Source organism: Semicossyphus pulcher, unplaced genomic scaffold (assembly GCF_022749685.1).
Source record: "Semicossyphus pulcher isolate SPU_LCO1_2020_fin unplaced genomic scaffold, fSemPul1.0.p SCAF_5, whole genome shotgun sequence".
NCBI classification, from domain to species: Eukaryota; Metazoa; Chordata; class Actinopteri; order Labriformes; family Labridae; genus Semicossyphus; species Semicossyphus pulcher.
The window spans coordinates 31,161,157-31,182,533 of NW_027211726.1; the positions used below are offsets into that span (position 1 = coordinate 31,161,157).

At 42.8% G+C, this 21,377-nt stretch overlaps 1 protein-coding gene across 4 annotated transcripts in view; it reads right to left on the minus strand.

Moving 5' to 3' along the window:
* Nucleotides 1-21,377, minus strand: part of phf14 (PHD finger protein 14) — a 94,960-nt gene that overhangs the window by 17,208 nt on the left and 56,375 nt on the right. For 3 of the 4 annotated variants that reach the window (XM_069681364.1, XM_069681363.1, XM_069681362.1), the window contains one exon: nt 5,469-5,586. In XM_069681364.1, coding sequence (XP_069537465.1) covers nt 5,469-5,586 — 118 coding nt within the window. Of the gene's footprint in view, nt 1-5,468; nt 5,587-18,226; nt 20,468-21,377 lie in introns of those variants that run through there. The other variant, XM_069681365.1, reaches the window with a different exon arrangement.

Consider the following 21,377-nt stretch of genomic DNA (forward strand, 5'->3'; position numbering starts at 1 on the left):
CCGAGGCAGAGAGCCGATGCCCAGAGGTTCTCCTATTTGATGTTAACAAGTGGAAGGAAGGAGGAGGAGGAGGATGGGAGCAACTTCAGAAGGACGAGATACTCCAGAGGAAGGAGAGAGGAAAGACTAAGATGTCGCAGAACGAGGGGAGCCTACCTCAGGATTCTACATATGAATGAATCTGTGGGCACCTGACACGACTCCTGGTGTCGGAAGAGATCTGGTTCCTGTTTGTAGTTTGAGTAGTTATATATCTATTGATGTCTGTAACAGATATCTGCAGCAAACTGTCTGCTCTTAGACGTCGTATCTCAACTCTATCTCCATTCTCGCGTTGCTTGTCAGACTGTAAACAATGTGGCGCACAGAAAAGGAAGTCGTGGCCAGAAGTCCTGTATCACTAACCGATGGCTACACAGGAAGCCACAAGAAGTGGGCCATTGCTTTCAGAAGCTTTATCGTCATCAGAGATAGCCGATGGGTTCCCAGACTGGGCGCCAGTGGACCAGCATCTCCTGTGTTCTTGGAGGTAAAATTTCTGTTTTTATCAATGGAGTCTGGTGCCTGTGAGGAGAGTTATGTAACAGCTGCATGTTACTCTTTAACTAAGAGGTCAATCTCTGTAGTTAGGAGAATGTCAGTTTAGAGTACCTGCCAATACCAGGTACTGACCACAGACTGTATGTAAGAAGTTGTCACAGCCACCATGATGTCACTCCTGTGTTTTTGGACCGTTGATTTGCAGCCTTGAGTTTGACATTTTGGCCGTCGCCATCTTGGTATTTTGGAGGAAGTGACCATACTTGGACGAGAGAGTGGGTTCACATTGCTACGCCTCTATCTGGTAGCAATCGCCACGGTAGCCCCGTCCTAAACCCTCCCCTGCTCTCTGGTCTCTGTGACTCTAAATGGGAGCATAGTTTACTAAATGAACATCCTGCTGTGTTGAAGAAGACATGAAACTAGAGACTGAGACCATAAACTCATTAATGTTGACTGGGGGAATAAATCGAGAGAAAAGTACAACTTCTATACAATTCGCCATCTTTTTGCAACCAGTAGAGCTGCCCCCTTCTGGCCATTAGAAAGAATGCAGGTGTGCAGAGGTTGACTTATCATCAACAGACTAAAGATATAAATCCATCAGGATGTCTGAATATTCAGGTCTTGTTTCTTGTCGAGGTTCATCAGAAGTTGAGTGGAGCCTCGATGGACTGACAGTAACCCTGAATCCCTTTAAGGATACATGAGACAGATGTTCTGTCTGGACTGACGCTCATGTTTAACTTCAACATGTGCTCTTCTCGAGGTCAGCTTTGCCAAAGAGCACAGATCAGACCATCAGGTCTGCTGGAGCTGAAGTCAATTAATTAGTCAAATATGCGAGTTAACCCTTTAAACCCTGTGATGGAAATGCTCCCTTGGTGTCCACATTGGAGTTTATTTATTGTGACGCCATTCTTGGTGAAATATCAAATGCTCAGTATTCATAGACGGGGAGGGAATTGCAGAGTAACTCACAATATGACACACGAGGCCCACAATGACGCTAATATCACGATACAGTGATACAGTGATACAGTGATTCTGCGATAATTGATATACTGCAAAATAATCATGTAATGGTACATCACAATATCTGATGAACTGAAGAATACAACATGCCCCTAAGAAGGTGAAGTGCAGGATTAATGTACAGCTCCGGAAAAAATGAAGAGACCGCTGCAAAACTGGTTCTGGTTCTTCTGTTTACAGGTTTGAACTTTTGTTTGATTGTTAAAAACATTTCTCCTCCTTCCAAATCAAACATTCTCACTGAGGTCTTTTATCTGCAGAAAGTGACGACTGGTTAAGAAAACCAAAAGAACCAAAAGTTCATGTTGAAACGACAGAATGTTTTAACTGAGGGAGAGTTAAAGATCAGTATCTGGTGGAATAACCTGCTCTGTAATCACTTCTCTGCATGCTCTCCTCCAGCCTGTCTCAGTGCTGCTGGGTGACGTTAGGCCGCTCTTTGTTTGACGACTTGTGATCGTCCATCTTCCTCTTGATCACATTCAGGTTTTCAGTGGGGTTAGATGTTGATTGGGCCGGCCATGACGTGCAGAGAGAGATGCTGATTAAAGGAACATTGGGAGTGGGCTCTACATTTTTCCCGGAGCTGTTTTTATGCACCGCACTTTGCTGTCAGTTTCACTGAATTTGACACAAACTGAGATGAAACAATGAACATGTTTTCAGTCTGTAAATGACATTTACAGAACTATAGAAGAACTGCACAAACAAATTAGGACTTCTTTTTACAGCTGTCCTGTCTATGGCTGGGTTTAAAAAATAGATTTTTCCGATTCGAATTGTTTCTCATTTAAATGACACAATATCGATTCATAAATCCAGAGATCGATCTTTAAAAATATGTAAAAACGTGTCTGATCACTCACGTTTCTGAGCGCTCCTGAACGCAGCACATCTCACCGCATCCCCCTCAAAATACAGCAGTGATGGAGACGTGCCCGGACTTGTTTCCTGCAGCTACTACGGAGACGTTAGTGATCGCCGACAGACTCTTTTTATCGTGTGTGCGTCCATGAATGTGTGAGTTAGTTTTGCACTGATGTTTATGTTGCTCTCTGTTAGCGTCGGCTTTGGCTGCGAGTGTTTTTTCAGCATGTTGTTGTACAGCATGCCTTTCCCCGTAACTCTCGTGTGGCTTGGTTCTTCGCGCTGTGAGATCCTGCTGTCTTCTTCGACCAATTAATTTCTGCATAAATATCGATAGTCAACGTCACACCAGCCTAATGATAATTATATTGCACGAGTCAGGACGACGATATATTGCCATATCGATATTTTGTCCCCCCCATTCACAGACTCTGAACAACTTTAGCTTAAAGGTTATGAAGGTAACAAACCAGAAAAAATTAATTGAAGTATTGAAGTTGTTTCATTTTTCCCATCAGATTTTTCTCAATAAACTCATGAAACTTATTGATCCACAACAGTTGTGAATGTAGAACCTGAGACGAAATACATTTCTAACAATCAAGAAGTTTGTTTGAACTTTGAAAACTTTTGGTTTTAAGGAAAGTTTCACTTTCTGAGCAGAGTGTAAAGACATTTCATCTGCCATAGCAGTATAAAGCCTCTGTTGGTATTTTTAGGTATCGTGACGTCGTTTGACGGAGAACCTTTATTGTTTCATATCCTTTAAATCTGCACCACGTAAAGGTTGTTTAAGTTTTGTGAGTTATGCATGTTATGTTAACGTTTTCACACAGCAGCATGTCACCAAATGTTTGTGTGGAGTGAATGTTTAAACACACTAATGATCCTCTTTTGAAACAAATTTGATTCTTATAGATTTTTTATGTGGACCACTTTACATTAAAAGAGAGCTTTAACCTTTTGGCTCTCTATAATTGAATATTTCGTTTCAGTGGTTCAGCATTTTCTTTATGGCTTTTATATTTCACTCTCTCTGCAGCAGCATCAATCAGCCCCAATTTATCACGTATATGGAGCTCAGCAGGACAGACAAGTAGTAAAAGAGAATAATGAAAATGGGGATTCATTTGTCAGTTGGGTTGAGAGGCGGTCCTTATGCTGCATTTTATTTAATAAAAACAAGCAAACATGAAGTTAAATCCTGCTGAAGAGGATAAGCTGGGAAGCTATTCTACAGTTTGAAAGTCGACCTTCACAGAATGAATATCAGTAAAACGACACTTTGAGTTACAAGGACCATGTACGGTGTTCGCCTCGTGCTTCACAGAAATATTTCAGTTACAGCTGCAGTAGGAAACATAAAACTTTTAGTCATATTTGCTCAAACTGTCACTTTAAACATGCAGCAGTACATGACAGAGATAATCTGTAAAAATAATCCTGTTCCTCTGGCTCCTCTTCTGCTCCTAATGGTAAGAATCAAATGCTCCCGAAACACAACAACCAATCAGAGCTGAGCAGTCTCTCAGGCTGCTGTCAATCACACGCTGCGCAGCACCACTCCTCCGCGCATGCTCACATGGTCGAGCTCAATTTCTTCAGTGTGCGCAGCGTCAACCAGTTTGTGTCCACAAAGGCTGAAAAACAACCACCAGGAATGAACAAACTGCCCGTCCCGCCACTGCCAACGAGGCTGACACTACAAAGAGCGTTACACCGAAGCAGAGAAATGAGGAGAAGCAAGCTAAAAAGAAAGAGTTGGCCCGAGACAGAAATGAAATGAGAGTAAACATTAGAGCGGCAGGTGGAGAGAGCTACGGGACCTGAGAGGATTAAAAAGCGATGCTGAGTTATACAGTTCAGCTCGACAGGTAATTACCCCAGCTTCACTTCTGCTGTGTTTGTTTCACATTGCTAAGATGTCTGCGGTTACTGTGACGTTGGGTTACGTTGGTGTTGCAGTCGGGCGAACGTTAGCTTGTTCTCAATGCTGCTGCTGTTCAGCGTTGTTTCATGGCAGCGTGGCTGAAAATATCTCTGTGAAGTGTCCAGGCAGTGTGACCGTGTCAGACTTCCTCCTGATAGTTCTGTGTGCCTGTGCTCTCACGGCTAAATGTTCTCAACATCAGTGTGTTACTGCTTAGTTTGTTTTTACAAATTAGTCTCTGTTAGCAAACTAAGTGCTGCTGGTTTTACTAAAGAGAATTAGCTGTAGATTATCGTTCACAGCAAAAGCACTGATTTCCGCTGGTTCGATGTGTATCTGCTTCGATCGTGTTGGTGGTGTAATACAACGGCTGCGGTTGTTGTCATTTCATATTTTGACATCGTGTATATCTGGCTCCTTCAGTTACCGCGGTTACTAGCCTGCGCATGCATGACAGCCTCCTCTGCTTTGAGGGCTTTGGAGGCAGGACTGAGCGCCGCGGAGAGAGAGGGGGAGGGGCCTGGAGGTTGTGATCTGTCTCATTTTGGAGCAAAGTCCGCTCTCTCCTCCATCTTACCTACTGCAGCTTTAAGTTGGGAGACAGGCGTCAGATGGAATTTAACTTTAGTCCTGTCGGTTTGAATCAGCACCTGTGTCAGCATGAAACACACTTGACTACAGTTTACGTTAAGTAAGTGCGGCTATTATTTCATGTCATGGCAAACATCTGTGTATGGTGATCCAGAAACCAAAAGGAATTGGACTTTGGATCTAGCTACTTAGCTAGCAGCCAACTGCTACATCAAACGTGTCCTGGCTGTGGCTGGCCATGGCGATACATAGGCTGTATAAAAAGATGGACGACATGACAGCTCCCTGAAAGTGAAGCCAAACCCTCTCTTGCTCTGGTGACGTCATTTGTATCCAGAGTTCTGGTTAACTTTACTAAATAAGTGCAGGTTTTAAAACAAACACTGAATCCTGTATATACACTCAGATTTCTAATCTTATTACTTTCATCGTGACGGATGCCAACGCAGGGCGGTCTTAACCCAAAAGAGCCTTCAGCCTTTAACTCACATACAGAAGCACTCACCTTGGAGGAGGAGGTGTCACACTCCTGGCAGATCCAGCCGTATCCCGTCTGCTTGGGGGATTTCTTCAGCGGGGGGTCCAGACACCCGAAGTGATAGCAGAGCTGGCACTCGTCACACCTGAGGAGCAGAGAGGAAAAGCGCGTTACTCCTAACATAAATAACACCGCCTTCTGCTGCAATGATGAGGATCTGTGATGGACGGTGACAGGGCAGCTCGTTGTCAGTCATGAGACTTTGTTAATGCATCTTAAAGTCCCTCTAATCACTGCAGCGCCTTGACCTCGCACAGCCAGCGACCGTCCAGTGGTTCATATAAATACAGGCCTTGTTAGTGTCAGATGAATGTCTGTCAGGTGTCCTGCAGCTCGACTGACTGTGTGTCCTCGGGGGAGGAAACAAGAGCCAACACTCAGGACACACACTGGAACACTTAGAGAGACGACCACCATCATTACAGACAGAGACGCATTGACAACATCCCACATCTACAGAAGTATAAAAGTTAAACTAAGGTTGTATAATCTTTCTCTGGTTTAAAGTAACTTCTGCTGCTTATATAATCAAACTGCACGTCCTCTCGAGTCCCATTCTGACTTTTTAAAGACCTTATTTCAACATTACCTGTGCTGATCAGTGATTTTAATCCCACCAGGAGCTCAGAGGTGTATACTTTTATCATCCCCTGCTGTGTTCCTGTGAACTGACTCGTCATCCTGCAATTAAATCCCACCCAGAGTGACGTCCATGTTTTTTAAAGTGAGTTTCTCTCCATAGGAAGCGCCGCTCGTACTTCTACTTCTTTCCTTTCTTTAAAACAAGAAACTCAGTGTTTTGGTCACCTGAGAGACGGAAGCATGTTGAAGGAAGTTCTGTACTTTATTATTTCTCCTGTAGATTCATCATTGTTTTTTTCCACTGACAGGCTCAGATTGTTATTCTAAGTGTGACAACATCACAGAAAGGATCCCAACAGAGATAGACCTTTTTGTTACAGAGGAAGATGATTGTTTTAACCACAAACAGACGTTACATCGCTCTCTGCACACACACCAGACTCCATTGAGAAAAACAGTATTTTTACTTCGATTTTTACGACGATTTAGCTTCTTATTAATCTCTATAAACACACATCTGCAGCAAGTTCAGTTCAGTTCAATCTGTTCTAAAACAAAAATTCAACTTGAGATAAATTCCCTTGCCGCTGTGTCGTGAAAGCCGTTCAGCGTTTAAATTCCAGACTTCCTCGAATGCATCATAAATGATGGCTCCGCCCTCCCTTCAACAAACTTGTCATGTTAAAGTAGTTTTCTTCTCCTCTTGAGGACAGACCTGACAAAGCTTCATGTTGAGAAAATCTGTTTCTGTTTGGGCTTCATCCCGCTGCAGTAAGCCAGAGTGCAGCCTCTGTGTAACTTACCGTTTACAGTGAAACTATCGCGTGAAAGTATTCCCCACCTCTCCATGTTCTTCTTGACACACAGCCCATTTGTAGTTTCACAGGTGAGAAGTTGACCCCTGAAAAAGCTCCCAAATATCAGTTTTACCCTGCAGATACAGTCACTGCTGTTATTGTCTCGTTGTGTTTCCCCCCCTGCCTTCAGACGCCGCTTCTGTCCTTCTAATGGAGACGAATCGAGAGGGTTCAGGTTGACCTCCCCGGCTGTTAGGCTGTTATCAGATTTTCATTGGAGAATGTGAATCTCCTTCATTGATTAGGACATAATTGGCTCTAATTGTGGACTGTGTGTGTGTGTGTGTGTGTGTGTGTGTTTACCAGGCAGCGGGAGCTCTTTGAAGGGCAGTCAGCCTCATAAATGATTAAAAGGAAAGTCTCCTCTCTTTGTGCTGCAGTCACAGGTCAATCTCTCCTGGCTCGGCTGCACACTCGCTTTAATGTATTTTATTGTGTGTCAATGCACGATTGACTTCCCTCAGCTGCTGCCGGCTGATTTACTGGCCCTGCTAACTGGGCATTTAAGGATATGGAGCTAATGAAAAGGAAAACTGTAACCAAGAAATCAGAATAAATTAGGATCTGTTTTAAGGTGATGCATCTACCTTTTATATCTGACACATTAGATTTTCTCTAACAGACACATCAGTATCACTCCCGCAGAGCTGCTGATCTGCCCTCCTCACCTCAGTCAATGAAACGATCAGGATATATTGAATAAATCAGCGGCTGCTCCTTCACACTGATTCAGTTTGTTCTGTCCTTCCATGCTGCGTTTCAGGAAGAACATCATGAAATCACATGATGCACTCTGTCCAAGAAGCTGTCTGTGGATGATTTGTGTGTTTGGATATCAGTAACTCGTCCTCAGTAATGAAGCCAGCTTTGTGTTGGATGTCTGAGCTGAAAGGAATTAGGCAGTCTGATGGTTTGAGATGGGATGGATGTACAGACAGACAGACGCAGAATGGTGGGAGGAAACTGTGCCTCAGGCTTCCACTGGAAAGCGGCTGACGATCCAAAGGTTGAAAAGTTTGTCTGTTTACATTTTAAACTGAACGTCTGACAAAGCAGCAATCTGTGACACATGAATGTTCACTGTGAAGTGGGAGACCTGCGCATCTGTTTTTTCTGGTACACCTGCACACACCCTAAAACAGCTGACGTAATAAACAGCTGTGATTTACTGATCAACAGGTGGCAGTAAAACACCAAAACAAGCTGCAATGTTCCAGCAGAGCCAGGACAGAAGAAGAACTCAAGGTAAATATAGAAAAAAAAAGTAGATCCTATTGCTCTCTTCAAAGGCGCCAGACTCCATTAACAAAAACAGTCATTTTACCTTGTAGAATATGGAAGTTGCTGGTAAGTTCAGTAAGTTTGTTTGAGTTGTGACTTTGTTGTTTGAAATGCTAACTTCTGATCTACAACCTAATCTGGCCTTTTTGTTAAAGAATAAGATGCTTTTTCTAACTGTTAAATCGTCAGAGCCACCAGACTCCATTAAAAAAAACTGTAGTTTTAAACTGCAGAACACAGGAAGTGCTGGTCTACTGCTGCCTCAATTGGTTACTTTGTATTATTGAGTGACTCTGGTGTTTGAAATGGTAAGAGCAGGTCCAATGGAATATTTGTGTAACACACAACTATGCAAAACAAACACCTAAACCAGCAGCTCCCGTGATCTGCGACGTAAAAGTGCTGTTTTTGTCAACGGAGTCTGGTGGCTTTGAGGAAAAACGTAATAGCTTATAGTTAGTTATAGTTGATTTATCGAGTCCATCCATACATCCATTGTCTATACCGCTCATCCTGTTCAGGGGGGGCTGGAGCCTATCCCAACTGTCATTACGCGAGAGGCGGGGTTACACCTGGACAGTCAATCACAGGGCTGACACACAGAGACAGACAACCTTTCACACTCACATTCACACCTACAGGTAATTTAGAGTCACCAGTGAACCCAGTCTCGGATCCCATCGGCTATAGTCTGACAACAATATATCCTCTGGGCACAACGGTGAACATGCCGGGGCATGTAGCGATAAAGTACTTCCTTTTCCGCGTGCTGCAGTGTTTACAGAAAATAACCTGTTTTTCTTGTGATTGACTGAAGCTGAATCGTCACAACATTTGTGTGATGCATGAAAACTTAAACAAATCAATTGATTGAACTCCTGTGTTCTGGGAGGTAAAATTACAGTTTCTGTCACTGGAGTCTGGTGTGTTTGCAGAGAGCGATGTATCGTCTGTTTGTGGTTAAAAAAAAATCATCTTCCTCTTTACCTAAAGGTCTCTCTCTGCAGGGATCCTTCCTGTGATGTTGTCAGAATAACAATCTGAGCCTGTGAGTAGAAAAACAAGAACTTTTAGAGGACCAACTCTGATCGATCAATGATTACGCTCCAGCCATTACAGTTCATTGATGGCTGCCGGATGAAGCAATCTACTGGAGCAATTCCAAAACTCTTTGTCTGTATACATGTTGACCCCAAAAATATGAACGAAAATACAGCCCTGATTTAAAACTCTGCCCCTAGTGACTTGTTATGACTAAGAATAACTAAGAATACTCAGTCATGTCAATTTGCCTGCTGGTACAGGCTCCCGTGATATCACGCATTGATTACTGCAACTCCCTCCTGGCAGGCCTTCCTGCATGCTCATTCAAACCTCTGCAGATGATCCAGAACGCAGCAGCGCGACTGGTCTTCAATCAACCCAAAACGGGACATGACACTCCACTGTTCATATCCCTCCACTGCTCATATCCCTCCACTGACTCCCAGCTGCCGCTCGCATCAAATTCAAACCCTCCATTCGGTCCGCAGAGTCCCTTTCACCTTTAAGAAGAAGCTAAAGACCCAGCTCTTTATGACCTCTGACCTTAATGATACTGATGCTGTTGATGATGATGACATCGAGGATGTAGTTTATGCTGACTAGGATTTTCATGATGATGATGATGATGATGACGACTATACTGACCTTGTTCATGTTGTTGATGAAGATTTTTATTATTTAAAAAAACGCCCTATACACTGCCTGTCAGCACCAGCGTCCGATCACACTTGAAGCAGTTTTTTGGCTCTTACTGACTCCGCCCACTCCTGTCTCGATTGTTGCTTGTGTTGTATTAACTCTCAGATGTACGTTGCTTTGGACAAAAGCGTCTGCTACATGAATTTGTAACACTGTAACATTGTAATTAGAGCCAAAAACCAAAAGACCAAAGTTGTAAAATGGCAGAATGATCCTTTAATTAACCAACAGAGCACAGCGCGGAGCTCTGAGAGTGAGAGAAGCCAAACTCTAATAAGCATAGTAAGTTATGGCAGGTAGCCCTCTGGCACTCGACTGAGAAACACTGTGCAGTATGTCTAATAATATAACTTATAGTGTTTACACATTAAACGTGGTGCATTTACTGAAATCAGGGTAGAAATTTAATTGGCACAGATAATTGGCATCTTATGAGTTGTATGAGCATAAGCTAACAGCTGCTGCACATTAGCACAGATATGCAGAGGCAGGTGGATCTCACACACGCACACACACATGCACACACAGCAGAGGACCTTGGATGGGCTGAGCAGGCATATCTGCCTGGGTAACGATGGGAATTTAAAGCGCCCTCCGGCCACCCAGTGAATAGAAGACAAATGACCAAAGTGTGTGTGCTCCGCTAATGAGCACACTCCTTTTGTTGCACACAAACCGCTCAATTGATTTCACATGAATCTCCTGCTAAGGCGATGAGGAAGGAGCAGACTCTTCAGTTTCTCTGCTGGAGACTCTTGAAGACCTTCCAGACTCACAGGAGGGCTCGTTTTATTTAGCAACACTGTGACGACTGCACACATGCTCACTAATTACTCCACCTTAATGAATGCTTTGTAATGTTTGCTGCGTGTCTTGAGTTCACGCAGTGCTCACTGATGCACATGCATGCATTTGTCTGTGTGTGTGTGATAATGTGCTCTTTTATCTTCATTTATCCATGAAGGTGGGCTACGCTCTCCTCTCCATCAACCAGATCTAGCTTTAAACTTGGAGCACCACACCTTCACTCTGAGAGCTGATCGACACGAGCATCTAGAAACACTTTATGACAGTAACTCAATAAATTCTGTTTAATGTCATCAGAGGAAATGCTGTGAGTCAAAGGGAATGCACAGGTTGAGGGATTAGTTTAGGTGAACGATAACGTGCCTCTTTGTGCCGTTGATGGATAACAAAAAATGCTGACATCTTGGAAGAGGAGAGGAGAGCCCCAAATCAAGAAGATGTCAGAGCAGTAGCTGGGGTTGTGAACTGGCAACGATCTGACGATACGATACATATCATGATACGGGATTAATGTTTCAATTAATTGGGATATTGTAAGCGAGGAAGTAAATGTTAACTCAAAAACCCTGACTGAAAATAAGTTTACCTTTTTTATTAAATCAGAAGAGCCTCTGTATTCATCACAGTCCCTGTTACATCACAACATATATGCACTACTGTCTGTGCAATCTGCAGGACACCTGGTATTAGCTGTGTTGTGATACCGGACAGGATTAGATGGTGTAAAAACATCTCTCTGCAAAGACCAAAATATTTAATAGCAAGCTAACTAGCTTAGCGGGCTATAGCAGCTTCTTAGCTAGCATGTTCACAATTAACTACAAGCAAAAATCCCCAAAACAATAACCTGACAGCAAAACCCATTTTGTCATTTATTTGTTTGTTGACATAAAGTGTGGCTCACACTGAAAGATGTTTAAAAGGTTAACAGATGTGTAAAATGGGAGAGAGCCACACGACGACAGATAATGATTGAACAGTTTTGTTCCTGTAGTGTGGAGAGCAACGATACGACCCAAACAGCACAGCACACACAACCAGAGTCCGACTCTCACAGCTGGAAATCTCACTAAATCTCACACGTTCAAACGAGACTTTAGAGGAAACAAACATGGCGGACGACTGGCAGGAAGAATTGGAGATGATAGTTTTTGGACGTTTTACTGTGGATGAAGTGGTGGAGACGGCGTGAACATGGGCTGTACATGTTTATGCTTCATGTTTGCTGTGGTCGCCATGGCAGCGGTTGTTGTGCTTCCTTCTTCAGTCAGCTTGCTTCCTGATTGGCTATCGTTTGGTTCCACGTGACAATCCACAGAGAGCGTGCTCGGCTGTCCTCGGGGTTCCCCAAACACATCAGGATATCAGATCCTAAATATTGAACATGTTTAAGATGTACGATTTGAAATCTGTGCGGCCACGACGTTCTTCTGAGCAGATCGGGGGAAGACAAATCAATTACTGTGATTACTTTCGTACTTGTCTTGTATATCATGCATCAAAGTCTATATTAATATGTTGTTTCCAACTTAAATATTATTAAAAAATGTATTAAAAGTATTTTTCTGGTTTTAGTTACTACCAAGAAAACCTCCATCATAAAACACCTGTTTAGATGCTCATGGTTGACTCATCCTCCATGTTTTACCGCAGCCTGTGGGTTCAGCCATTGTTACTCTGGTTCACCGCTCAGGTCATGAGCAACCAGCTGTTCGCAGCATCTGTTTGATCCATTTAAGCCAGTTTTAGCGTCCTTGGTGGATTGTGAATTTGGACACCAGTCGTCGTCGTGTAGCCAGAGTTGTTCTCAGTGTCTTCACCGTGTGAGCCTCTCTGCTCCCAACGCTGCCCTTACACACCAGCCACAGCAAGGTCCTTGATGTTATCAAACCAATTTGGCCCTGCTTTAATCATTGGGAAAATTGAGCAGCCCCCCCTCCCTTGTACTTTGGAAGCAGACAAAATCCAATCACTCATAAGAGAGGTTATTGATTGATGTAATCTTATTGGAGGTGAGGTGTTGGAGGGGACATGATTGATTGCTTTTGTCTGCTACACGTGTTGCACTCGGTTGGCGATTCGTGTCCACTTTCATCTGGTGTTTAATCTCTGTGTGAAGTTCTGAGATCCCCTCCCACCCTCCGCCGTCACCCCGGGACCCCGTCCTCGCCCAGCGGTGCTGATGGCCGACAAATGTGAGCTGGTTTTTGTTTGATCTCATGCTCTTCTTAAAATCACTGTCACCTGTCTGTCCTGGTCTCGTAAAGAGCCATCGCTCTGGGAACAGCAAGAAGCCTCCATTCATCAACATAACCTGCAGATATATTCACTGATATAACACCACGACTAAATTAAACCACACTGATGAGGACAGAGATGACATTATTTTACACTGGATCAGTTTAGTATCTAAACCTTGGCACTTTAAACTTGTAAATGTAGTGACAAAATAAAAAACCCCATGTGGAAACAGAGTAAAGACACAAATCTTCAGCTCTTCCACATCGAAATATACAAAGGAAGTGTCAGTGGCGGTTGATCAGCACAAGCATGCTGTGTTTTTTAAAAGAACATTTTGGAGCCTGAAAGCAATAAAAGGGAGCCAGTGGAACTTTTGCAATAGCAACAGTAATCCCAACCCTTACTCGTCCTCGGCACTGGTGGCTCATGTGACCATTCTGATGATTGAAAATGCCCGATTTTTAAAAAGCCTGATTTACCTAAAAGGTAATTCCCATTTTCTTAATATAATTGGGGGTTGAAAGGACTTACAGGTATCAACACTTTTGGAATCGCTCCAGGAGATTGCTTCAGCCGACAGCCAAGACACGGACTCTGATGGCTGCAACATAATCCTTGGGGGCAATTACAATTGATGAAAGGTTGTTTTTACCACTGACAGGCTGAGATTGTTCTTGTTAAAGGACCCCGACAGAACATTTTTGTTAAGAGTAAAATAGTATTTTAAACCACAAACAGCTGTTTCATCGCTCCCCTCAAAACCGCGCACACGCACACACACACACACACACACACACTGATGGCAGAGGCTGCTATGTGTATTATTAGTGTATATAAGTGTGTGAGTTGGAATTTATTTTTTCAGAGGAGTTGACTTATTTAGGGCCAGAGTCATTTAGCCTGTTTTCATCAGCTTCTCTGAGGCCCAATCCCTTCAGGAGCACTTATTCAGAGAGGCTTCTGCTCCCATGTTCTCCTTCCTTATCAAAACCAAACCAGATCACCAGAACAATGAGCAAAATCAGAAACTCAGACATGACACGTTAACAATGAGACAGAGAACGTGTCGGCTTATTGATGCCCTCCGTCGTGGCTCCGTGTATCGACGGTGGGTTTGTAGCCTCAAAAACTTCTTTTCTCTCCGGCAGCCCAAGTGACTGAAACAAGGCAGTGAATTTATCACAAGTGGGCAATGCAATTATCTTGGGAGGGGCCACGTGACGGAAATCAATATGACACAAAGCACTCAGCCATTGACTCTCATCCATGACAGAGTGCGCCGCTGTCTCTCCATAGAAAGGAGTGGATTATTGGACTCTGTGAGGCTCCTACTTTTTTTGATTTACTGTTGGGTCAGTGCAACATTATTAAAGAGCCATTGTTTTACAAGAGAGGGGGACGTAATGAATGGAGAGCTGAAGTCACACCTAGTCAGAGCGGCTGCCTTTATGAGCTCATCTGGACATTTAAGCTGGGACACAGAGGGAAGAGAAGGGGACAGATCTCTGCAGCTTTATCTCTGTGCTCAGAGAGGCTCTGAAGTTTTTAGGATTTCCAGCAGGGGGCCCCAGTGAACCACCTGCAGGAGAGGTGTTCCAGCAGCAGGTCTGTGCCCTCACCTCTGCGGGACAAACCGGAGCCTTGTACAGTCTGACCCCGACAGAAACTCAGTCTGCTCTCAACACATACCAAGACGGTCACTGTGACTGCTTTCAAATTTTGCAACCTTTGAAATGAAACTAGGACCCAGACTTTTTCTGAGAGTGGGAATGTGATATTCTTACATTATTATTTTATTCACATTACAAAACAGGAAATAGTTCGACCTTTCCCGGAGTATTTCTACCTTAAATGGCCATAAAAGTTCAGACTTAGCTTTAGCTTTGAGCTAAAACAAGAATCTTTACTTAGAGGAGAATACTCGAGTATTACATTTAAATTTAAGTACATTTTCAGTGTAATTATGAAGCATGTTCTGGCTTGCTAAAACAAGTATTGTGTATATATAGAAATCACTCTTTTCCCCCCACATTTCTGTCAGAAATGTCATTACCTTTTAAATGGACTGTTTGAGTTTTTGAGGACATTTTTGGGGACATGTGCTTCATACATGTCCATAAAGGTTTTAACTGTGCACGGAAATATAAATGATGTTTCTGTATCCTTTAATCTGAAGTGAAAATGAATGAGTTATTTTCTTAGATAATAACAGATAAGATCTAATTCAGTCTGGTGTCTGATTAAATGATTTGTTTTCACATTCGTTAGAATATAAATGTCCAGATGTTTATTATGACCCTGTCTCAGGCTGTTGCATCGCCTCGCCTCACATTACAGACACATTTATTCTTAGACTTTGTATTTATTACTGAAAAAATGTGCAAATATTACACGAGCAGTCAAATGAGGACCATGGTCGCTCTAGTAGTTTTAGAGTTCTGGTATTGTAAGAGTTAAAACGAGTCTGTAATGAGGTAATGGTTGAAGATAAAGGGCTGTGTGGTTCTTATTTAGTGTTTTATGATTTAAATATTGTGTAAGGAGGCGACACGGTGCACTGAGAAGGTGATGGAACAGGAAACGAGGAGGAAGAGAGGGCAGAATTGGAGAGCGCCCACACTGGGGCGGACTCGGTGGGATGAAGAGACGAGGGAAGAATTTGAGGAGTAATAGATTTTAGCTGCTTGGCCACACTTCCCACACAGCCCGGTCCCAGCTCTGGTGTTTTCTGTTTTAATAGGGCGAAAAAAAGGGTGAAGTCAGCAAAAACAAAATGCCGCCATTAAATCATCTCCCCGGATCTGGTGTCAGAGCAGTAATGGGAAACGCACTCATCATCGGAAAGGTTACTGCCTTCCAGAACCTCCCCTGCTAGCTTTTCTCTCTCTTTATCCCTCAGCTGCTCCCTCCCCCTCCCTGCGCATCCTCGTCTCATCCCCAAACCAAACCAGAAAGCAGCTGTAGCTGAGCTGATCTCTGGTTTGCCGGCTGCTGTTTGGTCCCAGAGGACCCCGGGGGTCGAGGATGAGGGATTGGGGCGGCTACAGTTCTCCACGGTGAGGTGGTTCCATTTCGCAGAGATGTTCAAACTCAAAATGTCTCTTTCTGTCTCCAACCACGACTGTTGGAATAACAAAGGCTGCTCGTACACCTGCAGACAGAGACGGCTTTTGTTCTTGTATTTTCTGTTGGCCTTTAACACGACTGGAGCAGGCAGTATCACCTCAGTCTGTCTGAAGTTTACTTTTTAGCTCCCAGAGCTTCGGTCACATCATAAGGCCTTCATCAGAGGTTTCCTAAGGTGTCATGAGGAACTGAACAAAAACAGTCTCCATGAGCAAACAGCTTCATCCTCTGATGGAGACACGATATGAATACAAGCTGCACAAAACGTCTTATAGGTGGAACGTATGCTAAGAAAGGTCTTTAAAGGTATTTAACTACAGAAGAAATGTGTTGAGGAACATTCATAATATTTCTCATTTATCTTTACCTTTTAACATCTTTATCTTCATGAGTAATCGATTCATTATTTAGTTTAAAAATGTCCAAAAAATGTGTCCAAATAATGCTCAACCAAAATGTTCCACAGCCCAAAGTGACGTCTGTAAATCGCTTCTTCTTTCCAACCAACATCCAAAACGGGACACTTTTTATTTACTATAAAAATTAATACTATAAAAAAATGCACCTCACATTAACGAAGCTGGAACAAGCAAATATATATATATATTTTTATATCAAATATTTTTACCTGGAAAATAACTGATCAGTTATCAATAGCTACCCTTTATTTTTCTTTTGAACTACTGACCATTTAAATGACTTTAAAGGTAGCATCAAGGCACGGGAGAGTAGAGCCAGTAAATATTGCATGACGGATGTATTGCAACATATGTTAGTGATGAGTAAAGAAAAATGAAGGCCAAGAAAGGCCAAAGCTTCGTGAGTTTTCAGTCTTCATTAAATTGTTTACCGACCAGAGACAAGTCTATTTTTTTACTTCGTTAATGTCCCACTCAACGACTCATTAAGCTCCAAATGTAAAGAAAAATGTGTTTATGTTATGTAAGAGACTTATTCAGACCAACAAACTTTATATTGTATTTTTTATCTACATATTTTGGGGTCTAAATGACTCAATGATAATAGGTACAAGCTCTCCTGAAAGCCACCAGACTCCATCAACAAAAACATGATTTTTTCCGCATGGAGACAGTGGAGCTGCTGGTCTACAGCTGCTGTGATTGGTTGGTATTTTGGGTCATTGTGTGTTAAACAAACATGTGTGGGATCCCAGTTGACTATTAAAAACACCAAAGTCACACAAGAACACACACACAAAGTTAGAGGTAGACCAGCAACTCCCTCGTTCTGTGAGGTTAAATTACTGCTTTTGTCAATGGAGTCTGGTGGCTTTGTAAAGACCAAAGTAAAGGCTGGTTTCCAAAAGCACATTTTGTGTCGTGTAGAAAAAGGCTGAGGTTCAAAAATACTGAAATTAACCTCTGCAATATGTTTAGTGTGCAATATGTCACTTTACTTATCATCCACCAGATCACCATGACACACACCGTGTGTGTTTTTGACTTGGAACTAAAACTTAACCATCCACAATAAGTGAAAGGTGTGTAAATATTTATTATTAACAACATTATTATTGTATTTTATTGTCTTTTTGTCTTTGCCTTTTTTATTCATCACTTGTTTGCTTTACTTTGAGCTGTTGTAACGAGTGAATTTCCCCCACTTGAGGATCAATAAAGTCTATCTTATCTAAAAAATGATCAGTGTGCTTCGTCTCTGATATGATTTACATGAATCAGTTTGCATGAAAAAATAAATATTATAATATATAATAATGAATATTAAACAGCCGATCAGTCCTCTGTTGGTTGTCAGCTTCAGGGTTCTAACTTTACATGATTTAGACGTCCTGGGTCGTTTAAAGAGGTGAGATTTCTTTGTTTGCAGGCTGCAGCCTGAGCGTATTACTGCGTATCAGTGTGAGAATCCTGCAGATCTGTTCTAGACCCTTCTCTATGCGGGCTGAGAAGAAACAGTTCGGGGAGCCTCCCCCCTCCCAACAAGAAGGCCACTTCCCAGGTGATAAATCACAGATGACAGAGGGCATTACACGCACAAACGGACCGCCGCTGCCGCACCTTTAGAACAATTAATTAGCTGGCTGACACTCATTTATCACTGCGGCAATAAGGTGAAAAAGTCAAGAGTTTATTAAAGCTCCGCTTAATTCCAGGAGCTGTAGGCCAGAGGCTGAGACACTTCACATACACAAACAGCAGCGACGTTCACATTCTTACTTCATACACAATCACAGAAACACAGTACAGTAAAAGATTCCCTTAACAACACGTCTGTAAACAAATGTTTGGCAATAAAAGAAACAGTCGCTTTAAGACTTCATCACAAATCAGAGTTCAACTCCGTCACAACACAAGCTTATGATATAGAATCAAGTATGTAGGCACAGAAAGAAAGCACATGTCTGTTTGGCCTCTTAATAAATACTGTACACATGGTCACACTACACAGCTACCTGGCATTCAAAGTCTACAGGAACACACAACTTATATTAAATTACTGTACAGGTCCGAGTAAATAGATACAGCCATGCATTGTAGAACTGACACACTGAGTGATGGGAAGGGGCCCGTCAGGAGTCGGCACAGACAGACCCTGTGTGGTTTTGTTTCTGGACTCTCTGCAGAGGGGCAAACAGCCGCAAACTGCCCGGGTTTGACTGCTCCCAGAAGCATGCATATCGGCCCTGGGCGGGCACCAGAGTGACACATGAGGGCAGGATGTGACACTTGTCATGAGCCCTGACGGAGCAGCAGGCAGCTGTTGTTCTGACAGCACTGACTCCGTCCCAGCGGGGACGTGGAGACAAAGCTGGGCTTCTTTCTGAGGACGTGTCAGTTCAACCGTCACTGAGAGATACGGAGACAAGAGGAAGACTTCTAAATGTCTTAATACGCTGAAGACATTAGGACTAATAATCAAGTGCTATAAATGCTAACTACGCTAGTTTGTTTCTACTACGGATGCTGTATGGTAGCTTTACTTCACTGCTACACCAGCAACAGGTTTTATACACACACCCACGTCTCCTCCTTTAACTCAGGAAACACAACGTTCAAGTGCATCCGGAATGAATTCACTCTGGAATGATCGGAGTGACTTCAATCAATAACACGGATTGGTACTGACGGGAAGTCGTATGTGGAGGGCAACAAAAAGAGAGAACCTGCCTCGTACCGATAATAAAGTCTAAAAAAAGTTCATCTAAAACTGCTCACATACATGTTGGTGCAGGAGACCCTCGAGGCAAAGAGAGGAGTTATTCAAGATGGCGTCAAAACGCATAAACTGAGAGCAGCAGTTTTGTTGCTGCTTCGCTGCCACAGTGCGAGCAACACGAGCAACAAGCAAAGAGACGTCCACCTTTACCCAGCAGCTTATTACGCTCAACACAACCGCTCACGTTTGAACACAATTAAAAAGGTGAACTTGTAGAAAGCTGCTTCTTCATAAGGAACATCTTCAGTGGTTTTAATGTTTCACCTTTCCACAGTGGATTGATCCCTCACTGAGTGGGTTTAAGTCTGTTTCCCTTGTAACTTGATCATGACGGTGTCCCGGCTTCTGATAATCTATCTACATTGTGTCTTGATGTCTAACCGTGTCGGTCAGGATGTTCTGTACCAACAAAGAATGATCAGGAACCTGGATCAGGCGTTCCCATGGAAGCACATCCAGCTTTCTCACAAGCAGGAATCAGGGCTTCTTTTTAAAATTGTTATTTCATCAGGATGCCATGTTTCAAAAAACAGATCATTAGCAGGATACTAGTGTGCATGTAAATGTACGAGCCCACTGACATCACCTTAAGAAAGAAAGGTCCCCATTTCACGGCATCTTTTAAGACGCCACGACTCGAGTGCGTTACAGATTAAATTAGGAACAGTTGCGTCATTATTTAGCTCGATGTTTAGCTCTTCTCTTCTCATTTTTGTTTGAAGTATTGCTCGAAAGATGTTGTGTTTGTGCCAAAATGGTTCGGTACATACATGTTTTCCTACATGTTCAAAACTTTGAAGATGCAGACAAATACAAAGATGCAACTGGAGCCAAAATAAGAAGTCACTGGATGTGTGTAAAAGCAGCTTAAGTCCAAAATTAATCCAAAAATCTTGGCTCCAGAGACACATTTGAGCTCCATGTTTTAGATTTAGAGTCCAGCTCAATTTCTGTTGAGGTCCAGTTTGGGTCAGACGTGGTTGCGGGGCAGCGTGACGGTCTCGTTCTTCGGCCTGACTCGAGCGCCATCCTTCAAACGCCTCAATCTGCCTCTCTCTGTCTCTCTAAGCCAACCGGTCATCGGTCCCCAGTTTTTATGGGAGGTGAGGTGGCTGCCCCGGCTCTCACAACCTGTGCAATGCAAAGATAGAAAGAGTCAGGGCAGCACACCTCACACCCCCCCGACCAGAAACCCTTTAAAAACTTTAACACTGACTCAAGAGCTGCAGAAAAACAAACACAAGAGCTGGGTCTCTGACTCTGCTCTCTCTGTGTACAATGTTCAAAGTATGTTGCTGCAAAACCAAAGAAAAATATATTGAAAAGTTAATTCTTACTTCTTATTCTTTACACTCTTCCAATACTGAGAAAATGATGATGATACTGCAGGAACAAATGAAAGGAGGGATGAAGGGTAATGAAATGACCCCGACATTAGTACAACAACAGAGCCGTGCATCACTCTGCTGCTCTGAAAACATCTGCAGAATAAGAGCTTCTAATTGGCTGTTTTTCAGGAATGAATAAACTGTAGAGTCAGTAAAAGGCTGCATGTGAACGACATTAAATCCCATGAAGAAAGGGATTAATTTGAGGCTGCAATCTTTGTTTCTATCAGCGATTCAAATTACGATTTTTTTCCTGATTATTAAACTGAAAACTTTCCGAAAGCCAAAAGTAGTTTCTGCAAAAAATGACAATAGATTCATCAAAATATTTGGCAGTTAACAATCTGCTGATTGACTGAGGGATTTGGGATTTAGAGGGACTATTTTCTTTAGATTGTAAGAATATAAAACATGACGAGTGGAGCGACCACTGTATTTGTTGCTCAGCAGAATAGTGTGCACGGCATGACTCGTCCTGCATCACACAAAGTGTCTGATGCTCGTGCTTGTCGGCTCACATTGTGTCAAATCATTGCTTTGTGTTTATTTCTAAATAAACTAGCGACACAGCAACCCGATCTTTACGTCACGCCTGATTGTAACTGTTTGTAAATGTTTAGTTAAAAGTCGTTTGTATATTTCTGTCTGTAATG